Below are 27,469 nucleotides of genomic sequence, written 5' to 3'. Positions count from 1 at the left end.
GTTATGACTAAATATCACACATGTTGAATCTATCAGTGGGTCATTGTGTGAGTTTGCATAAATCACACTTTCTGTGATTGTCATTTTTTTCTTTCTCCTGTACACCTTAGGAAAACCCTTGATAAATACACAACAGCACAAGAAACTCAAGCATTTAGATGCTATGGACGTAGGGAACTTAAAGAAACAGAAGAAGATTATCAGTGAAGCCTACAACCAGTTTTACTGGACTTCCTTATTTATATAGTATAATATCTTAATGATAAGTGGCTTGCTCATTATTACGCATTTCAAATTTTGTGCAAACAAAGGAAACAAAGAGTTAAAGCTTCTGTTTTGTGTGTACTTTTTCTAGAAAAGGGGGACGACCTGGACACCATGCAGAACAGGCTGAAAGAGGTCGATGAGAATAATTCCATCCTCCTGAGAACTTTGAATGAAACCTTAGGAAAGCTGTCAGCCATTCCCAACGGTAAGCTGGAAAAGTACTGCAACACTCAACTCATCCCTTTCACTTTCTGTCACTTAAATCTGTCTGATTAACCTTTGCCTGTGTCCACGCTGGGCACGCTGCGACCATTGGCCGCTGTGATAAGACAAAGATGAGCAATGGGAGAGGGAGAACCGAGCTGAAAGCAGATACGTGGTGTCTGTATTTTGGCACATTAAAGGTACCACACTTCTGCAATTTGCAAAAGGTTTCAGGAAGAACAGAATTACGATATCAGGAATTATGATACAATCTGAAACTAATAGTCTTTTCTTTCAATGTGAAAAGTCTTTTAATGAAACGATTATTTAATGAACCGTTATAATTTAACCAGTATAATTTAACCCAAGAAGAAGAAAGACTTATGGACTTTACATAAAAAGCAGGATGAAATTTGCTGGGTTTTGTCTTACCTTTCTACCACTCTCCCATTGATTTGTGCTGCAGAATTGTTTCCAGTCACTTTTTGGTGTTGTGTAACTTTTTTAGACTGTAAATGGCTTAGAACTGGAACAGGCTGTCCTCAATGAGCTCTGAAGTGCTGTGCACATTCGTAATTCTATATAGAAAAAAAACCACAACAACAACTTAACCCCACAAACTTGTAATACTTATTAAACTCCTGAATCCTGGGATGTTAGCTACTTTGTGTTGTGATAGCGAGAGACAGAGCTACAACATAGTTTCTTCATAGCAGACAGTGATAAACTCAATGTTTGTTTTAGAAAATAAAAAGTTCTTTATCCGTGTAATTTGCTACAACATTTATCTCCGAGGAGCAATTTATAAACTGAAGATATGCCTTAAGAAAAGTCTCTAAAGAAAATCTATATTCTGTCTGATTTGTGGTGGTCTGGGAGGTTCAGACTGCGAGTAAAAACTTGGCATGAAAAACAATTTGCTATTCATCTTGCACGTTTTTTGTGGCTTTAAGATTCCAGACAACTGAAAAGTTTTGTTTGCGATTTAGTGATCCTTGAAATCAGGCCTTCCCAAAGATCTGTTTTTATGTGTCATACTCATCTTCTGCCATTTCCCGGGTTTTGGCCACAGGTATTGACAGGACAGTTTGTCTCAGGCAAAGAAAAAGGACCTCTAAGGCCAGTTGACCTTAGGACACAGAATACTAAATAAGTAGAAGAAATGTGAAACATGCAACCATTGGCAATGTGGTAAACTCTTGTCAGATTAGAGTTACAGGGTGCTTGCTCTTGGGACAAGGACACTCGTAAAAACAAGCGGGTGTGTATTAAGGATGAAATTCAGAGCAAATAAATGAGATGGATAAGGAAATGCAGTAAATTAGTTGTCCGACACAGAAGCAACCAATGAGGACGGGGGAGGAAATGACCCTGTCATATTTCTTGTTTTTCAAGGATTCAAGAAAGCAGAGAGCAGCTTAAACTAATAATTCTTGTGGCTTTGCTATACTAATAGCCAAATAAAAGCAGAAAGATTCAAAATGGGCTAGATGGGTAGATCATCTTAGGACAAGGACCCACACGTGCAGGGATGGCATAGTTTAAAGTGTGGCTGAAAATAAATTTCATTTGTGTGACCAATAGAGGGAAGTAACACAGTAACTCCAACTCTCACTCTGCCAGAAAGGTGGTGACCTCTAATAATGGCCTCAAAAGGAGATACTTGGATATGATGAAAAAAAGGGAGTGAAAAAAGGCAATCAGCACTCTCTGATCTTCCACTTGTCAGTACTGATGATGATAACAGTTTATTAAAGGTTCAGTTGTATTTTCAAGGTGCTATTGTGTTTGGGAGGCTTTTCAGAGCCCAACCTTCAGAAATAATGGTAGAGTTGTTTGGAGCACAGGTATAATATATCTTTACTCAAGAAAGTAAAAAGGGTCTTGTAACTCTCCAGAGTGCAGGACAAACGTGTCAATTTTCCGTGGCCTTAGGAAGCATCACAAGGGTCTTGTAACTCTCCAGAGTGCAGGACAAATGTGTCAATTTTCCATGGCCTTTGGAAGCATATGGGAGGCTTTTCAGAGCCCAACCTTCAGAAATAATGGTAGAGTTGTTTGGAGCACAGGTATAATATATCTTTACTCAAGAAAGTAAAAAGGGTCTTGTAACTCTCCAGAGTGCAGGACAAATGTGTCAATTTTCCATGGCCTTTGGAAGCATATGTGCTCCCCAGGCCACAGGCTTGATCACATCAGATGTTTCAGAGGAGGAGAAGGACCTGCCTAGGAGATAATTTGGAAATCTATGCTGTTGTTCCCTAGAAATGGAGAAACTGTCGCTGTTTCGCATGTCTTCACACAGAGAATCAAGAATGTCCACTCCAAGCAAATGTTGGTCTGTCTCTTAGTCAGAAATGGGAAGGCATCACTCAAGAATGTCCACTCCAAGCAAATGTTGGTATAAACCAACTCTTAGTCAGAAATGGAACTGTCGCTGTTTCGCATGTCTTCACACAGAGAATCAAGAATGTCCACTCCAAGCAAATGTTGGTCTGTCTCTTAGTCAGAAATGGGAAGGCATCACAACCTCCTGTGCAGTCTCTTAACTTCACTGACTACCACAGGAAGCCCCAGTATGACAAGCCCCAGTATGTCAGTATGACAAGAGGCACCATCTCTACATGATTGTTTCAGAGGTGTCCAAACTCCTGAGCTGTACTCCATAATTCTCATGTGACTGAGGGACATGAGGATACTCTGGAGAACACAAGGGGAAAGCAGCTCTAAGAACAGTTTCATGTGAAGCAGGTGACAATGAAGGTGCTCCCAAGGGCTGGAGCCCCTCTGCTGTGAGGACAGAAGTGTGAAGGAAACTTCTGTACTCTAGGCAACCATTTCATTATCTTTTTCTACCAACAGATACCACTATAAGGGTTCAGGCAGCCAAAGACAAAGCGAGACAAGCCAACGATACTGCAAGTGACGTCCTGGCCCAGATTAAAGACCTCAACCAGAACCTTCTGGGCTTGAGAAACAACTACAGTAAACTGGCCGACGAAGTGGCGAAAACAAACGCTGTCGTGAAGGATCCTGTCAAGAACAGTAAGATCTTTTTTGGGTTGTTTGGTGGTGGGTTTTTTCAGGTTGTGGTTTTCATTTCACATCTCAAGATGAAACAGAGACACTCCAGAATTTCACTGACATAGCGTCACTACAGTATGATGGGATAAAAGGAATCCCTATTACTTCTATTTTCTGGACTTTATATATAAAAAGAATTTTAAATCTTAAGGACTGCTGCTAGTAGTTGGAAAAAATCTAATGTTCGCAGGATGAACATGTAGTGGGTAAATTTGTCCGCAGAGTACTTTTAAAAGTATTTAGGAGATGAATAATCAAAGATTCTGATTGGCAGTTCACCCCTTGATTCAAGCAAAACTCCACGCTCTGTCTCTGTCTTCAGTCACTCAGATAATCAGTTCAGGGAGAAATGCATGACTTCCCTCATATACATTATTATTTTGGTAGACCACTGAAGTCACTTAAGAAAGAGAAAAGGAGAATCTGGGAGTGGTTTTTGTATGCTTTCTTTTTTTTTCTTTTGGCAGGGAATTCTATTATGAAATATGATAATTGCTTTAGCATTTTCACTTGGATTATGATGGATAAAATTGAATTCTAAATTACGTTGTATGGCAGGTTACTGGAATATATCATATAGGAGTATACAGCCAGGACTGACCACAAAACCAGAGTGTCTTTTCAAAATTACTGAAGGCCTAATTTCTCAGCTGACTACTTGATGAAGCTGAGCACCCACAAGCATCCAGTTTAGGAAGCTGCCATTCTAGTTCCATGGACAAAACCCACTTCCAACTGTAGCTGCACCAGTGAAAGACGTTAATCCCAGCGGCTGTTTGTCACTGCCTGCCTGTGGCAAGTTCCTGATCCCTCACGTGTGAGCCCTGGGGTATAATCCCCATCAGGCAGATGGATCCCTTCTAGTTTAGACAATATGAAAAAGCAGCTATTGATTGAAATAGTGAGTTTAGGTTGGTTATGAGGTTATGGAGCAAGCAGATCTACAAGGTAATGATGTCTGGCAGGGCAGTGATAAACAGCTGAGAAGTGGCCTAAAAGCAGCAATTTCTTGGCACGGCTGGATCTAGCCTGGGCCATCTGTCCCAGCCCAAGGATTCTAAGGCTGCGTGTACATTAAAATTTTAGCTGAGATTTGGAGTGATAATTTAGAAGTTAATCTCTTGATTGCCCCTAGTCACCATTACTTGGCTCACATTGAGGAGTGGTCTTAACACGTGCAAACTCTTTCATGTCAGATAAAGCTTAACTGGAAGATGTTCTTCAGCAGCACACTTTTACCACTCCTCAGCTGCTAGTGGATGCTCAGGTTATAGAATGAGATTGAAGTAAATGCAGAGCAAACCACTCCAAATATATATAGTGGGTATGTTGGCATTCATGGCTAAAGTAGGCACAGCCTCTCTTGTGTCTCAAAATTCAAGCTGTGAATTCTCATTATGTAGATATGAAAAGTAATAGTAAGCATTTTCTAGAATAGTTCTGTCCCTTAATTTACTTTACATTTCTGTTCAGATCTTCAAAACATTTTCTTACATTATCTTCTGTTTTTTCTCTTTTCTCTGTCTCCATATCTTGCCTACAGAAATCCGTACGTACAGTGTCTTTCTTCCTGCTTTTATTGTGCCTTTTCCAGTAAATGATGATTCCCTGCTTACCACCAAAGCTTCTGCATGGTGCTTTCTACATGTCACATTCACTGAAATACTTAAATAGTTAGTTTGTGAAGTCTCTGAGATAATGAAACTAGTTACCAAGTCACTTTAATGTGGAACCTTAAGAAGCATCTTGAAGGTTTAGCATCAGTGTCTGGGTGACTATTGAAAAACTAGATACACAGGCTTTCATGCTTTATCTAAGCATTATTATTATTATTGCTTTAATTCAATATACATTCATCTGGTAAATGCAGGTTTGTCCCTTTCAGTGTCATCTGCACGAATCCATACCTTCAGGCGAGCCAAGTGTGCGATCCTTAGATCTGCTGATGAATTGTCAAAGAGAGGGCAACCAGGGTTCACTGGTTGCGTGTTGAGGGACAAAAAAAGTAATTTCAAGCCTTAAAGAAAAAGGGAGAAAAAATTATCCTTTTGAAATCAGTAAATTCACCTGAAAAAAGACAATATTTGCAATTTCCTGCCACTGCTTTTTAATCTGCTTTCAGTACACACACCGAATTTTAAACTTGTGACCAGAATAAAGCCTTTTTCTAGTGGTGGCCATTATGGTTAAGTCAAGAATTAACTTCAGTTAATTCTAACCCTGTTTCAGAAATTACTAGTGGAAACTAACCAGTTTTCATTAAGCTAGCATTTTCTTCAAAGTTTGAGTTTTAAAATAAAAAAAAGGTAAGTAAATATTTCGTTCATAAGTGTATTTTGCTATAAGAAATGTTTTCCATTAGTGTCATCCTGACCTGAAGCCTAGTTACACTGCTTAAAAATCCTGCTTTAACGCCTGCACTTGCTACTATTGCCACTTTAACTTGATTCTAAATATTCTTATCTTATTCTGTTCAGGTAGCTTCCTGGCCCGTGTGTACCTCCTAGCAGCATATACAATCGCCTGAGTATTGTATATGCAGAATTTTCTTGGTTTTTATTATTGCAGTGTATAATTACTCTCTGACGCTACTCTCTGAAACTCTGCCTCATTCTTTCTTATGAAGTTGCTGATGCAGATGCCAGTATTAAAACCCTAGAGAAGGAAGCAGATCGCCTGCTGGAGAAAATCAAGCCAATCAAAGAACTTCAGGATAACTTGGGGAAAAACATTTCTCAGATAAAAGAGCTGATAAACCAAGCTCGGAAACAAGCCAACTCGGTAAGCCCTCTTTCTCAGTCAGATGAACTTTTGAGTATTGATGGCATTGTATTTTCTACTTTTCTATTTCTTTTCCATGGGGTGAGCCCTTTCTAATTCTAAATGTGTAAAGGGAGCAAGAAATGGAGTATAATTTCACAGATAAAAAGAGAATATTCTGATTATTTTCACTCTGTGTCTTGTTCATTTAAAACATGCCCTTGTTAAATGGATGACATCTGTAGGAATGTATCTGGAAAGGTTGTTATTTAAAACGTCTTGTGGGTGATAGTACAGCAGAAGAGTCACAGCATCATTGATTTTTTTGTGGAAAAAAAAATGTATTTTTTCACCTCAGCACTGGTATTGAGCCCCTGATTTCATTTCACAGAACTTACATTCCCCGAGAATGACACCATCTCAGACTCACTGAAATTGCTGAGTGCATTTGCTTTTCCCATATTCTTTACTTTCTTTGTCCAGCAACAGTTCTGAGGACTTGAACTTGAGTTAAAAATATATTTCTCCTCCATTTAATGAGTTTGGAGTCCATCTCCCTGACTCAGTAATACTCTAAACTGAGGATCAGCTGGTTAATACTGAGGTTATGCAGCTGGTGATCTTGTAGCAAAGGAAAAAAAATCTTGAAGATGGTGGTTAAGAAAATTTTTACTATGAGGGTGGTGAGACACTGGAACAGGTTGGCCAGAGAAGCTGTGGCTGCCCCATCCCTGGAGGGGTTCAAGGCCAGGCTGGATGGGGCTTGGAGCAACCTGGTCTGGTGGGAGGTGTCCCTGCCCAGGGCAGGGGGCTTGGAACTAGATGATCTTTGAGGTCCCTTCCAACCCAAACCATTCTATGATTCTATGAAAACTTCCTGAAAAATGGTTGAAAAAAAAATATCGACAGGATAATGGGATCCTGGGAGGGGAGAGAAGTGTATCCCATATACTTAACAAAATTTGCCCAAGGTAGAAAGACAGGCTACAGTGATAAATGGTTTTGTTACATTCATCTTCTGTCTGAAGGCGTTAAATATCGACAGGATAATGGGATCCTGGGAGAGAAGTGTATTCCATAATACTTGACGAAATTTGCCCATGGTAGAAAGACAGGCGACAGTGATAATATGGTCTTGTTACATTCATCTTCTGTCTGAAGACATTGAAGTACTGAACTGCTCAGCATTTCTGAGATGGGGAAGTTGTGAGTTTGGGTATCTAATGGCTCCTCTTTTTGACAAAGTTTGCCCCGAGCATAAGGTGCTACCATTATGTACATTTACTCTAATACATAAACACGTCTCGCTGGAGTTGAAATGCCATTCTACTGTCATTGTGTCTATGCTGGGTTTATAAAAGCAAACAAAGTTTTCTCTGTGCTCAGAGCCTGAGGAAACCAGCCCCAATATCCAAATGCACACGTCACTCGGCTGTGAAAATGAATCTCGGGTCTGAATACCATCAGGGGCTGTGTAAAAGCAGTGATAGACACAACTGTTGGGTTAAAAATAGTTGTTAAAAGATGTCTTAAACTGGCATAAGCAAAGATATTACAAGGAAAAAGATAGAGCATCCCATCTTCCTGATCACAATGTGACCCCTTCAGGAGAGCTGCTTATTTTCCTGGCTGCACATTCTGCTTATAGACTATCTCTGCTGCTAGAATTCCACTGCTGCTCGCCTTAGACCAGCATATCTTCTAGCTATTTTTAATCCATACGGTTCGTCCTTTCGCATGTGAATGCCAGAAAGAGTTTTATTTCCTTTTAAAAAACAATCCCAGAAAGAAAATTCTATTTCCACCTCCTGTGCATATCCACGCAGCTCCCTGGGACATGTAGCACACAAATGGCAAAGAACTAAAAAAAAAACAACAAACATATAATATTCTTGCAATTATTTGGAAGCATCTGAAGTTATTTCTGGCATAATAAACAATAAACTGAATTCTTTCTGCTCTGCTTTTTTTTTTTTTTTGAAGATCAAAGTGTCTGTGTCCTCTGGAGGCAATTGTATTCGCACATACAGACCGGAGATAAAGAAGGGAACGTACAACACCGTCATTGTCAACGTGAAGACTGTTGTTGCTGACAATCTGCTTTTTTACCTTGGAAGTGCCAAGTTTGTAAGTCTGTCTCCTGCTTTTCATGTCAGGGTTGCTCGATCAAATCAGACAACTGACAAATAAAGAGGATGAGAAGGGCTTTTTTTTCCTTCTAGGGGCTTCAAAGCAGTAGTAGAGGTCCTAAGATAATCAAGACATTCACTGTCTTTGGCATTAATATGGGGACGTCTCAAATATGACCAGCTAATTTTTATTTATTTATTTTTTTCACTAGATAAGAAATATACATGGACTACATTTGAGCTTTAAAATTCACAGTGCAAGCAGGGTAATTTTGGGGTTGGTTGTGGGTTTTCCCTTGGGAAACCTAATCATCTTGCATCTGTCAAAGCTCCTATTTATTGTAATTTTAAGCCAAGACTACAATTCCAAGCATAATAATGATGAATGATTCGGTTTCCCAGGAGCCCTATAGCAGACAGACGTCTAGAATAATCAAAAATAATTCAGTAAATGGGAAAAGTTTTCTATTTCTAACAGTTTGAAATATATATTTTATTTACTTCATACAAAATGAAGAGGCAAAATGGCACCATGTATTAGCCTAGAATCCTGACACCTTTCTGCCATCCAATGGATGTTTTACAAACAGCATTACTCTGAGTTAAATCCTTCTCTTGATGGCTACAATATTAACATTTCTGTACCTCTCACAGCCATTTACTGCGTGTCACTGACAGAATTCATTTGCCATCTGTGGGTTAAGATTCCTTGTTCGAAGCAACGAAAGCAGGAAAAGTAGAATCTCATTTTAGATCACTGTGAGCATTAATGTTCATACTTTACCATCTATATATGGGTTTCCTGTGGCTCGTTAGACCTTCTGAAATGTAGAGAGCTCTGTAAAAATTCTTTTATTTAAAGTATGATATTGCTTCTATTTTCATATTTTCATATTCTATTTTCATATTTCCCACCTAGACTGACTTCCTGGCCATAGAGATGCGCAAAGGCAAGGTGAGCTTCCTGTGGGATGTGGGATCTGGTGTTGGACGGGTCGAGTATCCAGATCTGACCATTGATGATGGGTTTTGGTACCGGATTGAAGCCTCTAGGCAAGTATATATTTCAGTTCCAAGATTTGTTTCCTAAAGAAAAAATGGCTAAATTTAACATCTTCTGCTTCAAATCCACTGTCCTCAAGTAGGCAGATCTCAGGTTTACACAGAGATGTTTGCTACATTTGAAACATAAATTCTTTTAAAAAGATGATATAAATATGAGAAATTCTAGTCTAGTTTATTGAAAGCTTTTGAACATACGTCCAATAGTACCAAAAGTGTATATACTGCAATTACTATTGAAATGTGAATTGTACTGTGTCAAGAATTGGTTTTCATCATATATTTCCCCTCTAGCATCAACAATCCATGACTGCTTATATTCCCTTCTGTTTATCTATTGCTCCATCGATTCTCTTCTTCAACTAACACCCTTTTGAAATCAGTTACAGGTTTTGGCACTCAAACAGATAATTACTATTCTTTTCGGCTTGAATTTCAAAGATTTTTGTGAATTTTCTAAATTTCTGGTCTTGATACAGTACTGCAAACAAATAATCTGTCATACACCAAGTGTCTTGTTTCTTACCATTTCCACAGGCAAAATGTCTCTTCAAACTGGAGATGTTTTAAAAGATACAGTTTATGAAAACTCAGGGATTAAATATTCTGGAAAGTTAAACTATGCTTTCTGCTTTGAGATCAACTGTTGAATGCTTTTGAACTTTAGAAATACAGACACCTTAATGCTCAAATTTTACATTTGTTAGTTGAAGCTTATATTTCCCATTCAAATAGCAAACACACGACATATGGTGTGGTAAATACACAATAATGATTACATTACTTTATATCTGTTATCTTCTGAGCACATCTTAGTAATTTAGATAACATCATCTATATTGCAATTTGGTGTGAAGCTGAGTAATTCCTCCTGCACCATTACAGTTAATTTCACATAGTATTAAGCATAGAGCCGATAATATAGTCAGAAAATGAAAGAAAGAAGGAGAAACAAAACAAAGCACTTTAATTCTGGTTACGTTCATAGCTCTCAGAGGAGGAAATGGCATCCAGTTTAAATAATTTAGTGAAATCATAGGAATCAGCCATTCGGAGCAGAGAATTAAATAAAATTATGGCACCGTCTCCAGAAGCTGCCTTAATGAAACCTTGTTGCTGGGAAAATCCAAACTGGGGTACAATATGAATTGTTGAAAACTTCTCTGGTTTGTCTCATGCATACCAAAATAGCTTTGTGACACGCTAATGCCAGACTTTCATTTACAAGAAAGCTGCTTCAGCAGAATAGGGAGCCAGGACGTGGTATAAAAATTCACACGTCCTACAAAAGCACGTTGCCTGTTGGGCTGGTTGCTCTGGATAGATGGGGCGCGCGCGCCGTTAGTTTCCAACAAACTGCTGGGTCAGCAATTTAGAGCAATTACAGCTGCACAAATCTGAAGTACAGAGGGTTGTTTAGGAGAATTACATTGCAGGGGCATTAGCTGGATTTGTGGGATTAAGATGAAGAGCTCGGGACTGATTTTACATTCTCGAGGCAGACTTCATGGATCACATACCCTCCTGAAGAGTCTTCAGCTTTGAATTTTTCAGTCCAGTTGATAACTCTCCTCTGTCTCCCTTCATGAGAGTTTTACTCAGTTCATTTCTTCACCTTTTTTCTCCAAATTTCTGCCTCATACCCTCCTGAAGAGTCTTCAGCTTTGAACTTTTTAGTCCAGTTGATAACTCTTCTCTGTCTCCCTTCATGAGATTTTTACTCAGTTCATTTCTTCACTTTTTGTCCAAATTTCTGCCCAATTTTTCAGTCCAGTTGATAACTCTCCTCTGTCTCCCTTCATGAGAGTTTTACTCAGTTCATTTCTTCACCTTTTTTCTCCAAATTTCTGCCTGGTTCCAGCCACAGACTTTTTCAGCAGCCTGACTGAGGTGCCTGGAGCAGGGCACCCACTTAGAACAGAGACATAAGATGAAATTCTGGCCTTGCTGAATCTTGCCATAGGTCTCAGAGGCAATGGGCACTGACACACGTGGATATGGAAGGATGAAACGTTGATAGTGGTTCTTCAACGGGGATCCCCAAGGGCCTTGGAAAGAGGAGATGTGGTGGTACAGAAGTTGTGAAATTCTCAAGGTCACTCAGCATACTGAATGGAATCGATATATAAAAAAGCTGGCTGTTGAGTACTGATCAGAGATGTTCAGTCCACTTAATGGCTATGCCAAAATTTCCAGACTGTTAAGACTAAATTGATAGTCTTGTTTAGACTGGAGATAAGGAGAGGGTTCTTCACTGTGAGGGTGGTGGGGCACTGGAACAGGTTGCCCAGGGAGGTGGTTGAGGCCCCATCCCTGGAGATATTCAAGGAGAGGCTCGACGAGGCCCTGGGCAACCTGGTCTAGTTGGGGGTGTCCCTGCTGACTGTGGGGAGGTCGGACTAAATGACCTTTGGAGGTCCCTTCCGGCATGGATGACTCTATGACTCTGTGATAATTACTGCATCTGTTTTCCAGGGACACTTGTAATTTTCATCACCTTTTTATTTTAATGATACTAATACTTTGCATTTTATTGTATGTGCAGAGGCTGTCATGGAAATATTTTAATTTTTTTTAAATAGAATTGAAGTCAAATTTGTTTATTCCTATAGGAATTCCTACAGGAATTCCCTGCGTATTGATCGTACAGGGATTTATCAAAAATCACTTACAGAGTTACTTACCCTCTTACAGAGGCAAATCTGATTGACATCAAGAACTGCAATCAATCAAAATATCAATTAACAAAGGAAAATGTGGCATAACAGTATGTGACAAAATGATTTAAAGCAGTTTTGAAATGCAAATAGTGTCAATTTTGTGCAACAGTCAAATGGGTGACAATATTTTTGAGACTGGCTGGATCAGGGAAGCGATGTCACTTGACTTCAGCAGGCCTCAATTAGGAGCAGGACCTGATTAGTTGTGATTTTAATCAAGTGTGATTTAAGTATTACCATTGTTTTAATTGCTAATGACAGATTTTAAGCAGCCCTTGAGGACAGAGGACTCTTGACTCACAGCTTCACTGTGGGCACATCCAGCCCAGCTCAGCAAGAATTCCCTTTTTAACTGCTGTGCCAAATCTAAGCCATACTTTCCCAATTAAGATGTTCTTTGCTTTCAAGGGGTCAAGGAGCAGAGGTCTTTATGTGGTATCTTGTAATCTAACATTGATTACTTGCAAAGGTCATCTCATTTACATCATGCATCTCCTAAAGAGCAAACCCTGCACACGTGGCATTACATAAATTTTTGGGATTATCACAGAATCTCACAGAATCACACAATGATACAGGGTTGGAAGGGACCTCTGGAGATCATCTCCTCCAACCTCCCTGCCAGAGCAGGTTCATGCAGGTTGCACAGGAACATTTCTGGGTGGCTTTGGAATGTCTCCAGAGACAGAGACTCCACTGGGCAGCCTCTACTGCCACCTTCAAAGGGAAAGAAGTTCCTCCTCATGTTTAGATGGAACTTCTTATGTTCCAGTTTGTGCCCATTCCCTCTTGTCCTGTCCCTGGGCACCACTGAAAAAAGCCTGGCCCCATCCTTCTGACACCCATCCTTTAAGTATTTATAGATGTTGATCAGATCCCCCCTCAGCCTTCTCTTCTCCAGACTAAAAAAGCTCAAGTCCCTCAGCCTTTCCTCATCAGAGAGATGCTCCAGGCCCCTCATCATCTTTGTAACCCTCTCCTGCAGTTCCCTGTCCTTCTTGACCTGAGGAGCCCAGAACTGGACCCCGTACTCCAGATGGGGCCTTAAAGCGCTGGTACATCTCCTCTAATCCACTATTTTCTGCAAGACCTGACTATCACGAGAACAGTTATTGTCTAACCTGATGCCTTGTCACACACAGGATAGTCACGTCTTTTTGCTGTCAAATTAGCCAAGTTCTTTCTTCAAGCTCAGTTGTCCTCCCTAAACCAGAGAGAATTATTTATGGAAGGACTCCATAGTTAGCATTTCAATCTGTTTGAAGATGAAAGACATCCGTGCTATTCGTGACATATTAGATACCCTAAAAAGTGTCAGTCTGCTCAGTGACTTCTGAGTGATTGAACTCAGATGTTTTTAAACTGGAATCTTGATTTGACCACAATATAGATTGTAGGTGCCAATGGCTTTCTTTCAGAGACTGTCAAACTTAAACAGTTTTTAAAAAAGCCTTTAGCCACTGTTATCTGTCAACAATTACTACACTGAGAACTTTCATACTTTTAAAGGGCTTAACATCAATAAACCTTCTGAAAAAATAAAGTAAAAATTTGGAATTTCTGCTGCATAGAAATCTATCTACTTAGCATTCAATTGATTTTGGAATACAAGGTAAAATATTGATATTAAAAGGAAATTTAAAAAAAATAACCCTTTAGAATAATGTGAATGGCTTTAGCCAACTTCTTTAAAATGATTTGGAGCAACTCCATGTCCACACACCCCAGATGTCACTTAGGACATTCCCTGGGAAACTGAGAGTCCTTTACATGTGGTTTCCAGAGCTGCCAGATCAAGGTAGGGGTGGATAATAGAAAAGCTCCAGTGTTTTTTTGGCAAATATGTACTTTTCACATTGAAATCCTTGAGATCACTGACTACAAAGCAGGCAAGGTGGCATAGATCTACAAAGATATTCCCCATTGATTGGAAACCCTCAAACTTACTTTGCAACCCCCCTTCACAGCTGAGGAGAAATTTATCAAAACCGCAATGTCTCAACTAAATCTTGTTTTATTATTAAAGTGGCTTTTTTTCCAGTTCTGTGTTACTTCATAAGAAAACTTTCAGATCATTCTGGGTTTTGGGTAATAAGTTCTGAGCCAAAGGAATTTCTGAAGAGTATTTTATAGAGATAAAATGCATAGTCTTTCCACCCTCTAGATCCCTGGTCCAGTAAACTTTGTAAATCCAGGAATTCTGTAAGGGCAGGAGAGGAATGTCTTCATTTAGCTAATTCAGTAGTCTGTTCTGCAGAATTCCTTGCCTTGTGTTCTTCAAGTAAAGCTTTATTTAACAAAAGTGACTGTTCTTCCTGAAAGGTAATGCTTTTAACTTTTAGTTTGCTTGTTACTTCAATACCCCAAACAAATCTTTTTCTTTTTTTTTTTTTTTCTAATTAGAAAAAAGGGAATTTTGTATTTTGCATGCAGCAAAGTTCAGGACTTCAGGAAATCAAAGGGGTGTTTATTTTTTTTTTTTTTTAATTTCTGGTTGTGACTTGACAGTATCTTGATAGGATGAATATGTAAATTTTCATCTAGAAAAGCTACATGTGTAAATTTTTGGTGAATTTTATCTCCTCTATTTAATCAGCTTCCTTCCTATCCCCAGAAACCTTTTTCAAAATTTAGACATAAAATCTGTTTTGTCTAGTTTGAGAACAGGTACTGAGTAGATTTTAGAGTCCAATCACACTCGTAATCTGAAACATGGGTAGTCACTCTTGACAGGTACACTCTCTCTGTAAACTGTTACGGCAAAAGACAGTAAATTTTCTCTAAAATGGTGTATTTATGCATTCACTATCAAACATATAAGTTAGAAAAGTTCTGTGTAATATTGGTATCCGTGCTGAGTGTTTCAGTGCTAGTTAAGATTGCAAGATCAAGGATTCACGTTAGAAATTTCCAAATTAACATGACAATAATAATGGGAAGTCCTGCCTCTTATTAAAATTGAGATAAAGCAGCAATTTCCAAAGTTGCCCATAAATGCATAGTATGTGCTCTCCTTCTGCCTACCTCATCTCCTCATCCCCCAGCCACTCCTCCACGTTACTGACCATTCTAGATCCTTCATCTGCATGTGACTGGATTTGGGTCGCATTCCATGTTTTTGTGTACAATGATATGATACATGTGTTGATTGTGGCCCATCTGTCTGGGAGAAAACACTAATTTATGGTATAACTATAAATGCCTAATAGTTTACTTCTATTAGGTAAGTAGTAATATTTCAATGGAAAACTAGTACCCATACTGAGTAATATTAAGCAAGTTATTGCAAAGGATTCAAAATTATTCAAGTTTCCCTTGAAATAACTTTCTATATACCTGAAAGACCAGGAGGAATCATCTCTCTCCACTTTCTGTTCCTTCTATTGGAAAAATGTCAGTGAACTCATTCCGTGCAGTTACTGCATGAATAGAACCTCAGGAATATAAAACAAACTGCTGCAGAAACTACAAATAAATGGCAAATTCTTTTGTTGTTGTTACCGTCAATATTTGATACAGTTCAGAGAGGACAATGAGGTAACATCCTTAAACATAATGGGGTTTGAGAGGCAACCAGGGAGCTCCACTGCAGAAAATGCAAACTCTGTGCATCACAGTGGAGCAAACTGATGTATTTTATCCCATCATCGTTCATTTCAGTTCAAATATAATCTAATAAACCTCAGAAAATTCAGATATTTCCTTGCCTGCATCATTTGTTACACCAAGAAACAATTACCTAACGCTAATTTAGTTCACAATAATTTAAAAAAAAAAAAGCAATTTCTATCAATGAGAGTTTCACTTCATTTGTATAGTGAATTTTGTTCAAAGTGGACACTGAGGTGAGAAAAAACTCCTGGTTCTGTGATCACGTCTTTAACTTCTGCAGGCATAAGTCTATTCATTTGTATCAACATTTAACATAATCAAATCGGTAATACGTGCCTCTATTAAAAGATGCCATCTAAAATAGGCTTTTCCCATGTTTGGTTTAACTGCTGACTCTGTATGCTTAAATTATTTCGTTAAAATCTCTAGGACTGGGAAAAATGGCACGATATCGGTGCGCGCTCTGGATGGTCCCAAAGCCAGCATCGTGCCAGCCACCTTCACTGCTGTCTCTCCACCTGGGTATAGCATTCTGGATGTAGATGCCAACGCCGTGCTCTTTGTTGGTGGTTTAACTGAAAAAATAAAGGTAAAGTCTTGTCTGGTGCAAGTGGATTAACTGGCTATTTATGTGGACAATTTTTGTTATTGCTTTGTCTCCTTCGCAGACTACTTTTGGCCTTTCTGCTTTATTTTCTTGATTTTCATTCCTGTTTTCCCCCCATACTGCCCCTCTTTTTAACTGATCTTATTTTCTCTTCTTTACCTCTTCATTTTTTTGGTGACTGCTTCTACATTGCTTAACTTAATGGGAATGAATAGAAGATTTATACCAAATAGAACGGATGGAAATCTTTCAGCAAAAAATGTTCACCCATAAGTAGTAATTAGCATATATTTTCCAGTGGAATTCATTACCACACAATTTAAATGAACTGTTTTGTTCCTGATCCATTTTTTTTCTTTATGTTAATATTAAAAAAAAAATAATCATCATTTAACATTAAAAAAATAAAAGCTAATATTTAGAGTTTCCCAGTGAACTTAAAGAACCTTTTTTTTTTACCCTAAAGTTTGTATATGTCCTTAAATGTTGGAATAGCACCATATTTTATGGTCCAACTTTCTAGTTTTTAGAAAGTTCAACTTTCTAGGTGGTTGTTGTTTGGGAATATGTGGATAGATACATTCCTTTCTAACAAAGAACAGCGTGGGTGCCCATTTCCAGACTGACAAAGACAAAATTAGAGGATACAAGACGAACATAGAAAATACAGATTCCACTTGCTTGAAATCAGTGTCTTGAAGTCCAGTTTAGCTTAAAAATACCCATGTATTAAGGTCACTGATGTTTTTTAAATCTATGTCTCAGAAGCCTGTGTGTCTTGGAGTGCTTTTGGTTTGTCCTGGGATTTTGTCCACATCCCTTTTTGTCGGCGTCTTTGCAGTGTATTCAGAAAAAAGGCTCATTTTCAGTTTTTAAAAACATCTTTCATCTGACTCAAGTAGAAGACTATGATACTTAGATGTCATTAATTTCTCAGAAGTGACATTAAGTTCATACTTGTTGCTAATTAAAACCTTCCCAATTACCCTGGGAAATATCACCAACACATTAAGTCTTGTGAATCATACTTTTCCGTGAATATTTTCAAGTTGCACTTCTCCATATTCTCTTGCAGGATCTTAATATTTGTAATTGCTGTGTGGAAAACAGCAGGTGCTTGTCTGTCTCAAATAGCTAAGTATATAGATTTTCAATCAGCTCATATTGATGAAGTGAAATCTAAATGAAACTCGGTATTTTTAGAAGGATAATTCTGAGCTGAGTACTCTGTGTACTGTCAAATCTCACCACCTTGATCATAGTACCATGTTGTGATCTAATGAGCATTACCCACGTGCGTGACCTTAGCTTAATGAGGTCTGATGGGATATGAGTTTTAATTGCTTTGCCATCTGCACTTTTTTTCTGCATCCAAAATTCAGCATAAGCTTTACAGGTGTAGCCGGTTGGTCTTTTACCTTGGATGATGTGCTCCAATGCCAGGCTTTTGAGCATTGAGTACAGTGGAAATATTTTGCTTATTGCATCGCAGGCAAGATTCCTTATAATCCTTTCTGTGAAGTCTTAAACCAAACCCCAGATAGACTGTGGAAAAGTGGGAGAAGGCAGCTCTCTGAATAGCCTGGAGAGATGATGGTGACGTGGAAGTTAGGACATCTCCTTGTTCTCCAGGAATTGCTCTGCCCAGGCTGCCCCAGAGTCTCCAATAAATGGGCTTTCCCATGCTGACTGATACAAAGCTTTGCTCCCATTTTTGCTGATCAGTTCTTTACTAGGAGGACTTTTCAGGTTAATTATTACTATTTATATTTAAAATAATAAGAAGCGTCTTCTCATATTTGTGATTTTCATTCCAGTTTTGCTTTCAGACACAGTCGGTCACTTCAGATGGAAATCTAATGACGTTTGTGTTTTCTCTTGCAGAAGTCGGATGCTGTAAGAGTCACCACCTTCACGGGCTGCATGGGTGAGACCTTCCTAGACAGCAAGCCCATAGGACTGTGGAATTTCAGGGACATTGAAGGTGACTGCAAAGGGTGTGCTGTCAGGTAGGTAACGCGCTGGCTGCTTCTCGTGCTCCTTTGTGGACCTCTCTGTGGTGATGCTGCATTTTGTGGTGAGCAGTGGGAATCTCCACAGCAGCCCTCAAGTTCCAGTACACAGCTGGGGTCTGTGTCCAACGCTGAGGGGTTGTAGGAAATATGGAGTGAAGGTGGAATTACACCCAGAGGGGAAGCACCCAATCTGGGTCAGAAATGTGGTCAGTCACTTAATTTTTAATTAGCTTAATTTTCCTGTGATGGCAAGACTCCTGCTCACAGTAGCCAGGATAAGTCAAAACATAGAATCATAGAATGGTTAGAGTTGGAAAGGACCTTAAAGATCATTGAGTCCTAACCCACTGCCACGGGCAGGGACACCTAACACTAGATCCACAGTGGGACAAAGTCTGGCTCCTGGGTGCCTACTCCTCTTATGCAGCACAGGACAGAGTCAGGTGCCTCAAGGTGACTTTCATGGCCACCAGTGTAGTGAGCAGAGACCTCTCCAAAAGAGAATGGGGAATCCTGTCCCAATCAGTGACCTGTGGTTCCAGGTAGGGTCAGTGGTCCATCCAGGCAAGACTGGGATTCACATATGTAGACTCTGAACTCTCCAGGAATTTTTAAAAAACATAAGTTACTTCCTTTCCAGATGTGTCCTTGGCCTTTAAGAGCTGTGATCTTCATTCCTCTTTCCCACCACACTAACCTCAAATGCTTTCCTGTGCCATGTCTCAGCTCCAAAACCTGAGGGACCACCTGATACTACAGCACAGTCCTGGGAATTATGTAAAAAAGACAGATTCTGGGTCACTCACATTGTTATTTATGGCTTTTATGGTGACCCACTGCATGAAAGCAGAATGGTTCTCTAGGTGCTCCTGGGCTTCAGTGAATTTGGCAGTAGCAGTGTATGGTATAGAGCTCATGCTGCATGAGGTAAAATAACTGTAGATCCCATCAGGGAAGTTAAGAGAAGGCAAGTTTTCAAACCAGGAGCCTGGTCTAACAACCCACTAAAGCTTACCCCTTTGAAAGTGATGGAAATTGTGAACCAAAGCAATTTTGGGAATACTGGAGGATTTCCTTGACTACAACTGTAGGCTCTTGACACTTTGGTAAAAATGTAAGGAGTATGATGATGGATACATGCCTTTCAGTTCCACGCAAGTCCTAATGAGATGCCTAAGCCTTTATGTGCATCTCCACCTAAATTTAATTTTCTTATTCATTAGGGATAGATTCTCTAAGTGCTTGCTTGGTGTGGGGGTGGGTACAGCGGGAACAAAGAAAAGAATACTAGATTTGAGATTTGTAGAAAACTGTATTAAAAGCTTCCTTTTTCCCATGGTTCAACTACCAGAAGGAGTGTATTCTGCAAAATCTAATTGCAAAAACTGAACTGTTAAATGTAGCTACGGAAGGTGAGGCACCTACAAGTCAAGATCCTTCTGTGTGTGCCAAGATAAATGAGGAATGTGTCCCTGGGCAATATTTCACATGTAGGTTCCATGATCAAATTCAATTATGTTTGTGATTAAACCAAAAGATTGCTGTCGTGCAGGTATCTGATCTGTGTGACAGAAATGGACAAAGAGTCTGTTGTAAAAATCATATCAAACAAGCTCCAGGCCTGAGCTTTTCTGCCTTGTAACGACAGGAATGCCAAGAGCTGGAGTGGGGACTGATGCCTCTGTTCTTGTGATGTTTGCAATTTGTGGGTAAACAGAGAGTCACATTTTCCAGGGTTTTCAGCCTGGGACCCTCCAGAAGTTGTACAATCACTGACAATAGCAAAACCAAGATTTATTACAAGATGTAAGAGTACGTAATGCTATTTTGCATTGAGGGTGGCCAAATGAGTCATTACAAAGAGATACACAAGACATATTCCCCTTCCATCTTCCTCCCAGATGTACATCTGTGTTGGGTGGCTGGTGAACTCACTTCACAGCATCACTTGTCAGAATGGGTGTTTGATATGAAAGAAACAGAGAGTCACATTTTCCAGGGTTTTCAGCCTGGGACCCTCCAGAAGTTGTACAATCACTGACAATAGCAAAACCAAGATTTATTACAAGATGTAAGAGTACGTAATGCTATTTTGCATTGAGGGTGGCCAAATGAGTCATTACAAAGAGATACACAAGACATATTCCCCTTCCATCTTCCTCCCAGATGTACTTCTGTGTTGGGCGGCTGGTGAACTCACCTCACAGCATCACTGGTCAGAATGGGTGTTTGATATGAAGTCAATCCAAGTTCAGGAGGACTCCCAGGAGGTGTCCCCTCACTCTGCTAGCTCCCCCCCTTTTTTTTTTTATCTTAACCTCACACGGCAAAGGAAAATGGTTGGAATTGTCCCTTTTCAGTCCACAGGTGGCAGATGGTGAAGGGACAGTCCAGTTTGATGGTGAAAGCTACGCCATGGTGAGCCGCCCCATCCGCTGGAACCCCAACATCTCCACAGTCATGTTCAAATTCAGGACCTTCTCATCCAACGCCCTGCTGATGTATCTTGCTACTGATGACCTGGTAAGAGCAATCAGCTCACCTTATGGGTTTCATGACATCTTTGCAGTGGCTGAATCTGTTATATTATGAAAACAAACAGTAATGTGATGTAGCACTATCCTGTTATGATGTTGCCTGGTCTGATGCTTCACTGCTGTCCAAATGAAGACAATGTTGTAGTGTGTTTACCAACTGGGGAGCACTATATCAGACTGATGGGAATTCCAGCTTTTCTGAAATTATTAATTAATTTTAATTTATCCCAAATGTTTACCTGTGCAAACATCGTCAGTTGTGGTTGCACATTCATAGCTTAAAATATCCTAGAGTAAGGGCAGAGAAAACATGGGAAGAGAAAGGTCTTAGATGGAAGTCCTACTCAATAAAGAAAAAGTTGATGTTCAATGTGATTGGCATTAAAGGGGAACTGAATGGTGCAACAAACAGGATGTGAAGGTGATGTTTTTACATCTGCAAATGGTGCCTTTTACAGCTAAAATAGAGAGTTAGAAACATTAGTTATGAAGCTGTTCAAGGTTTTTATTCGCACATACTATCAAATGTGTGTGGATAACAGGGAGTTATTTATAAAGACATCTGGCCAGATCCTGACATGAATCAGGAATAACTCAGCTCCTGCATCTCTGATCCAGACTGATTTGCATCCTTGGCAGGGAACAGAGTCCTCTCCTTGGCCTCTTCACACGGGCCAGAAATGATGTACAGCAGTTCTCACTGATGTCTTGAAGAGTTACTGAGCACTCACTATTTTACAAAAACTGTGTTTGTGTACATCAGTCCTATTTCAGATTCCTGTATTTTGGGAAAAATTATCAGAATTGCTGGAATTATCAAGGAGGAGGGTGCTCCTTCTCACTGACTATAGTTACAGATAACATTTTATTATGATAATGAAGTACTTAGTTTTTCTAATTAATTTTTACGATTGACTATAAAAAGTATAATTAATGTAATTATTTTAGATTATTTTTGTATAATTATTTTGTATAATTATTATTAATTTATGTACTGTTATTAATTTATGAACTTCTGAAAAACACTGGAAGCTGGAAAGCAACTAGTCCCTGATATAATTTGGCCCTTAAAGATACTGTCCCGCTGTATAAAAACTTTGAGAATTCTCTTCCTACTGGTGAATGGATAGACATGCACATGAATCTAGAATACTGAGTTTATTAAATTTTACTCTTTTTGTCTTAACATAAAGCTATGGTCATACACGTAATATGATTATCACAGTTTTGCATAAGTATTTGGCACATGGTATAGTATTTTCATTCTGGTTGATGAAATGACAGTCCACACCTCTCTGTTGCTCCATCAGGATAGAAGACTCTCTGGAAACCCTGGTAAAACAAGCCCATTTTACCATCTTTACTGCTCTTGTTTTCTACCTTGCAAGCTTAAATCTACCTGTAGTATAGACATAAAACCAAAGCATTAGTTTCAGGTAATTATAACATGTATTTCTTTCTCCAATCTAAGAAAATAAAAGTGCAGACGTCCCATCAAAACTCCAGCTCTGTTGTCAGCAAAATTCCAAGTAATTTAGCAATCCAAGGGAGAAGAAAAGGGAAAAAAAAGAACTTGTTGGCAGCAGACTTTTGTACATTACAGTCCTGGGCAGTAAATGGCTAAGTAGATTTTTAAAAAAGCTTCAAAATAGTTGTCTATTGTGGAAAAGAAACTGTTTATTTAATATCATATGCCTCTTACCAAAATGAACAAGAATCATAATTTGTGTATCTATTCCTTGTCATTAACAGAAGGATTTCATGAGCGTAGAACTCAGTGGTGGGCGTATAAAAGTCAGCTACGACCTGGGTTCGGGTACGGCTTCTGTTACCAGCACCCAGAATCATAACGATGGCAAATGGAAATCTTTCACCCTGTCAAGAATTCAAAAACAAGGTGAGTCCCTGCGGTGTCAGCCCCAGGGCTTTCCCAGTTCCCTGTGTGGTGCAGCTAACCAGCTAATTATGGCAACGAAGATGTGCACAATTGCTGGAATTACAAAGTTCTAGTGATTTAGCAACAACTTCTGCTTAGATTACAGATGTGTGGAGTTGCATGTCAGTGATTGCACTGTCAAACAGGCCTTTTATGAACAGGTAGCTTAATTTTCAGGCTTAATTCTGATTTACAGTTGTGTGAATTACATTTTGAATTCCTTCCGAGTGGGGAAAAAAGAAGCTTTTTCATCCGTTTCCTGATGTTCAAAATCATTAAAAAAAACTGTGTGATTTTTATTAGGACAGTGATAGCTTTCATGCTCTACACTCTTCTCCTGCTCAGCATTTCCCAAAGCTTTTCAAAAAGCAGTGACTCCAGTATTGATAGTAACAATATCTCAGTAGACAAACACAACAGCTGTTTTATATTCCCTAATGATACCCAGCGTGCCACGATCTGAATCCACATGGAAACAACTGGGAACCAGAAATCAGGCTGGTCACTTTTTTTAGTTAAAATAAAGGTTCATGTCATTCCGTTGGTAGATGAAAGTGTAGGCTATAAGTAAGGTCTTGCCTTTAACTGTGTGAAGAAAATAAAAAAATAAAGGAAAGATGGATGGGTGGAAGGAAGAAAGAAAGGAAAGAAAGAACGAACACTTTCTTTGCATCTCTATGGTAGAATATCTCTTCCTTGGGGACTGCTCAGCATTTTTCACTGCCTCTTGTCTCTCTCATTGAACTGTATATTAAGTATTAATTAATTAATTCATTAAGTATTAATCCATACATTAAAAAATATACATAGAACAGGCATTTAAATAGGATAGTTGCATGTAGCACGTCAGTGACTCCAGATTGAGACTAGACATGACAGCAGTTGACTTCTTTGGGCCTGAAAATGGTTTAGAGTGAGTGATCACCAGTCTCTAAGGCACGTAATGACAAGGCTTAACAAACTTGTGCACTGAAAAATCCCACTTGAATGACAACCTTTGGACTGAAATCACAAATTAAATGTAAAATGATCTCTTTGGTCTTGACTTTGTCCTGAAGCATTAGCTCCAAATTACATTGATACAAGGAACGTACCAAATCGAAGCAGGTTTAGAGAATATATAAAAATAAAGCATACAGAATTGCTGACTTTTCAGGTTGTTATGGAAACAGAGGAAAGTGTAGGTCTGTTCCCCTGCCCTTAATTGACAATTTGGAAATCCAGTGTCTTCATTGCAAAACACAGCCCCCTCCCCTCTCCCCTCACCTGCCAACCCTCCAGATACTTCTCTCTTGGTTTCTTACATTAAGACATCGTTGTTCGCATCTGATCTAATGAAACTCATCTCAAATCTCTTCCAGCCAACATATCAATTGTAGACATCGACACCAATGAAGAGGAGACCATGGCAACCACTTCTGCCGGCAGCCACTTCGGCCTCAACCTAAAAGGGCATGAGAAAATATATTTTGGGGGATTGCCAACCCTGAGAAATCTAAGGTAATGTGGCTCAAACCCATTTTTTTCTCTTTTTTCAAGGGGACGTAAACGCAGTGTAATCTCATTACCTGTATTTATTCCTCAAGTTCACTTGCAGTCAGTAAATTGTGGGTTCCTGCTGTACCCTGTCTTGCCACAGCAGAATAACACTCTCTTTGGTTGTGTCATGCATTTCAGTGTGTCTCATCTTTACACAGACACAACAGAAACACAGAATCACAGAATGACAGAATCTTCTAGGTTGGAAGGGACCTTAAAGATCATCTTGTCCAACCGTCAACCTAACTGACAAAAGTAGACCAGTGACAGTGCAGAGCATCTTTCTGATGCTGTGCAAAAAACATCACGTAGCTGACTTTTACAATATTGTTTTATTTGATGAACAGGATTTGTGACTTCACACTTAAGAGAAATGGCTCCATACTGCCACAAAATTAAGCACAAGTGTTTACCTCGTGCATGAGTAGAAAAATCAAACTACAAACTACTCCTCGTGGGATTACTGTTAAATGGGTACCAGGTTTTTGCACAGTCAGGGTCAGTGTACTTTCAATACATATAAAAATATTGTGTTTAGATATAATTTAAAATTATTTGTAGACATAGGACTTCCTGGACTCCTTAGATTAAATTCCTCCTGTATTCAGGAATTAAAGTATATGATACAATACTCTTGATATATTTAACGCACGTAGCATGAAATATGGCAACCTGTTCCCTTCAGAAGCCTGATCCTGAATTTCATACACAAATAAAATTCCTGGTATTTATTTTTAAAATATTATATAATCTTATTGATAAACTTTAACTTGAGCTTTAATAAACTAAAGGAATGTGGTAACAGATACTTGAATTTAGTGACCGTATTACGTGGTTTTAAATAGCTCAGAAAACTTACTTAAGGTTTAAGTGAATATTCAGCAGTTCCATGATGACAAGAAAAAGAGAATTGTGTGCCACAATGAAGGGATGAGCAGGACAGAAACGAGCCCATTAATCTATGTCAGCTTTAACAACTCAGCATAAAGACAGCCTTGAAGGGCCCTTGTGCACAAGGAACTGTTGTCATCAGGCCACAGGCTGTTCTGCAACTTAGAGAATGGAAGTATTTGTTCATTTATTCAGTTCATAACTGACCTCCAATGGCAAATCACCCAGCAATAATAAGATCTAAGCTCTGTTTTCCTCACGAAATACAACACCACATTACGGAGTTGTGGAGTCACACCAGTGATTCAACAGAACGTCTTGTAGCGATTATCTTCCAGCAAAGCCCTCCTGGTCACTTAGAAAATCAGAGCACCCCAGCTCCTGGGCCCCGTGGTAACCACTCTGCCTCCAGCTGATTCCTCAGTCACTGGGGCAAGAGGAATGTTATAGGAGATTACAGAATCACAGAATCTTCATGGCTGGAAGGGATCTTTGAGATCATCCAGTCCAACCACACAACCAAAACAAACACCACACCAAAAAAACCCCACAGACAGACACAACCCAACAATCTCAGGCACTAGAGCATGCCCTCAAGTGCCATGTCTATATGTTTCTTAAATCCCTCCAGGGATGGTGACTCCACCACCTCCCTGGGCAGGCTGTTCCAGTGCCTGACCACTCTCTCAGTGAAGTAATTCTTCCTAATATCTAATCTAAACCTCTCCTGCCCCAACTTCAGACCATTTCCTCTGCTCCTGTCATTATTCCCTTGGGAGAAGAGGCCAACACCCACCTCTCTACACCCTCCTTTCAGGGAGTTGTAGAGGGCAATGAGGTCTCCCCTCAGTCTCCTCCACACTAAGCATGCCCAGTTCCCTCAGCCTCTCCTCTTATGACTTATTCTCTAATTTGTTCTCCTAAATTAGGACCAAAGATGGTGAGAGGGGGATGAGGGCAGAGCTGAGCAAACACTGGGCACGGAGGAACCTACCACTGTGTCCTTCTCAGCTCCTGTCAGTTCTGCCAAATTCTTTCACGTGAATTCTTTTACTCATGACCAAGTATAGCAACAGATTAAATTAGGACCAAAGATGGTGAGAGGGGGATCAGGGCAGAGCTGAGCTGCTGCAGACACTGGGCACGGAGGAACCTACTGCTGTGTCCTTCTCAGCTCCTGTCAGTTGTGCCAAATTCTTTCACATGAATTCTTTTACTCACAACCAAGTATAGCAACAGATGATAAATTTAAGGTAGCTGTTAATTATTATAGCCTGAGGGTGTGTATAGAATTTGACCATCTATTATGTGTCCTTTGCAAACGATGTGTATCCGTTTCACTGTGAAACACCAGAACCTTGCTAATAAGTATCATTTGCTACAATTAATGTAAATTTTTTTTTTTTTTTGGTGTCCTTCTCTCTCGCCCCAGTATGAAAGCAAGGTAAAAATCACCAGTTGACTTGCATGCCTTGCATGTGTTTAGCAAGTGCAGCTTGGAAGGGCCGGTGCAGGGGCAGGATCGACCCCGGCTGCTCCGCTCCAGCCAGGAATTCATCATCCCGCGCCTCGCTCCCGCCTTTTGTATCCACCAAAAGCAGCTCCCGAGCGCTTCACGCTGCATCTCCCATGCTGCCCACATCCCCCCACGGCTCCCCTGCCCCTCATACTGCTGGGATTTCGGCTGGGTTGGGTTAATTCAGTGGGAAGCAGAGATTGGGGCTGACCCCTAGGAGCTCTGCGCTCCCAGGCGCTTCCCCAGGAGGGCAGGAAGGAGAGGGGCAGATTTTCATGAAATTTCATAGAATCATAGAATTTCCCAGGCCAGAAGGGACCTCCAAGGGTCATCTAGTCCGACCCCCCCGCAGTCAGCAGGGACACCCCCAACTAGACCAGGTTGCCCAGGGCCTCATCGAGCCTCTCCTTGAATATCTCCAGGGAAGGGGCCTCAACCACCTCCCTGGGCAACCTGTTCCAGTGCTCCACCACCCTCACAGTGAAGAACCCCCTTCTAATCTCCAATCTAAATCTGTTCCCCTCCAGCTTGAAGCCATTTCCCCTCGTCCTGTCACTACAGGCCTTTCTAAACAGGTTCTCCCCAGCCTT

At 39.9% G+C, this 27,469-nt stretch overlaps 1 protein-coding gene across 1 annotated transcript in view; it reads left to right on the top strand.

The window, feature by feature from the left end:
* LAMA2 (laminin subunit alpha 2) overlaps positions 1-27,469 on the top strand; it is a 412,919-nt gene that overhangs the window by 353,230 nt on the left and 32,220 nt on the right. The window contains exons 41-52 of the mRNA XM_014942611.1: positions 356-472; positions 3,334-3,516; positions 5,099-5,104; positions 6,182-6,336; positions 8,299-8,442; positions 9,364-9,497; positions 16,268-16,427; positions 18,330-18,454; positions 20,821-20,983; positions 22,750-22,894; positions 24,295-24,433; positions 26,796-26,807. Of these exons, the coding sequence (XP_014798097.1) occupies positions 356-472; positions 3,334-3,516; positions 5,099-5,104; positions 6,182-6,336; positions 8,299-8,442; positions 9,364-9,497; positions 16,268-16,427; positions 18,330-18,454; positions 20,821-20,983; positions 22,750-22,894; positions 24,295-24,433; positions 26,796-26,807 (1,483 nt within the window). The remainder of the gene's footprint in view (positions 1-355; positions 473-3,333; positions 3,517-5,098; positions 5,105-6,181; positions 6,337-8,298; positions 8,443-9,363; positions 9,498-16,267; positions 16,428-18,329; positions 18,455-20,820; positions 20,984-22,749; positions 22,895-24,294; positions 24,434-26,795; positions 26,808-27,469) is intronic.

This window comes from Calidris pugnax, unplaced genomic scaffold (genome assembly GCF_001431845.1).
Source record: "Calidris pugnax isolate Ruff unplaced genomic scaffold, ASM143184v1 scaffold86, whole genome shotgun sequence".
NCBI classification, from domain to species: Eukaryota; Metazoa; Chordata; class Aves; order Charadriiformes; family Scolopacidae; genus Calidris; species Calidris pugnax.
Note: the sequence above shows the minus strand (reverse complement) of the source record. Positions and strands in the feature narration are given on the sequence as shown.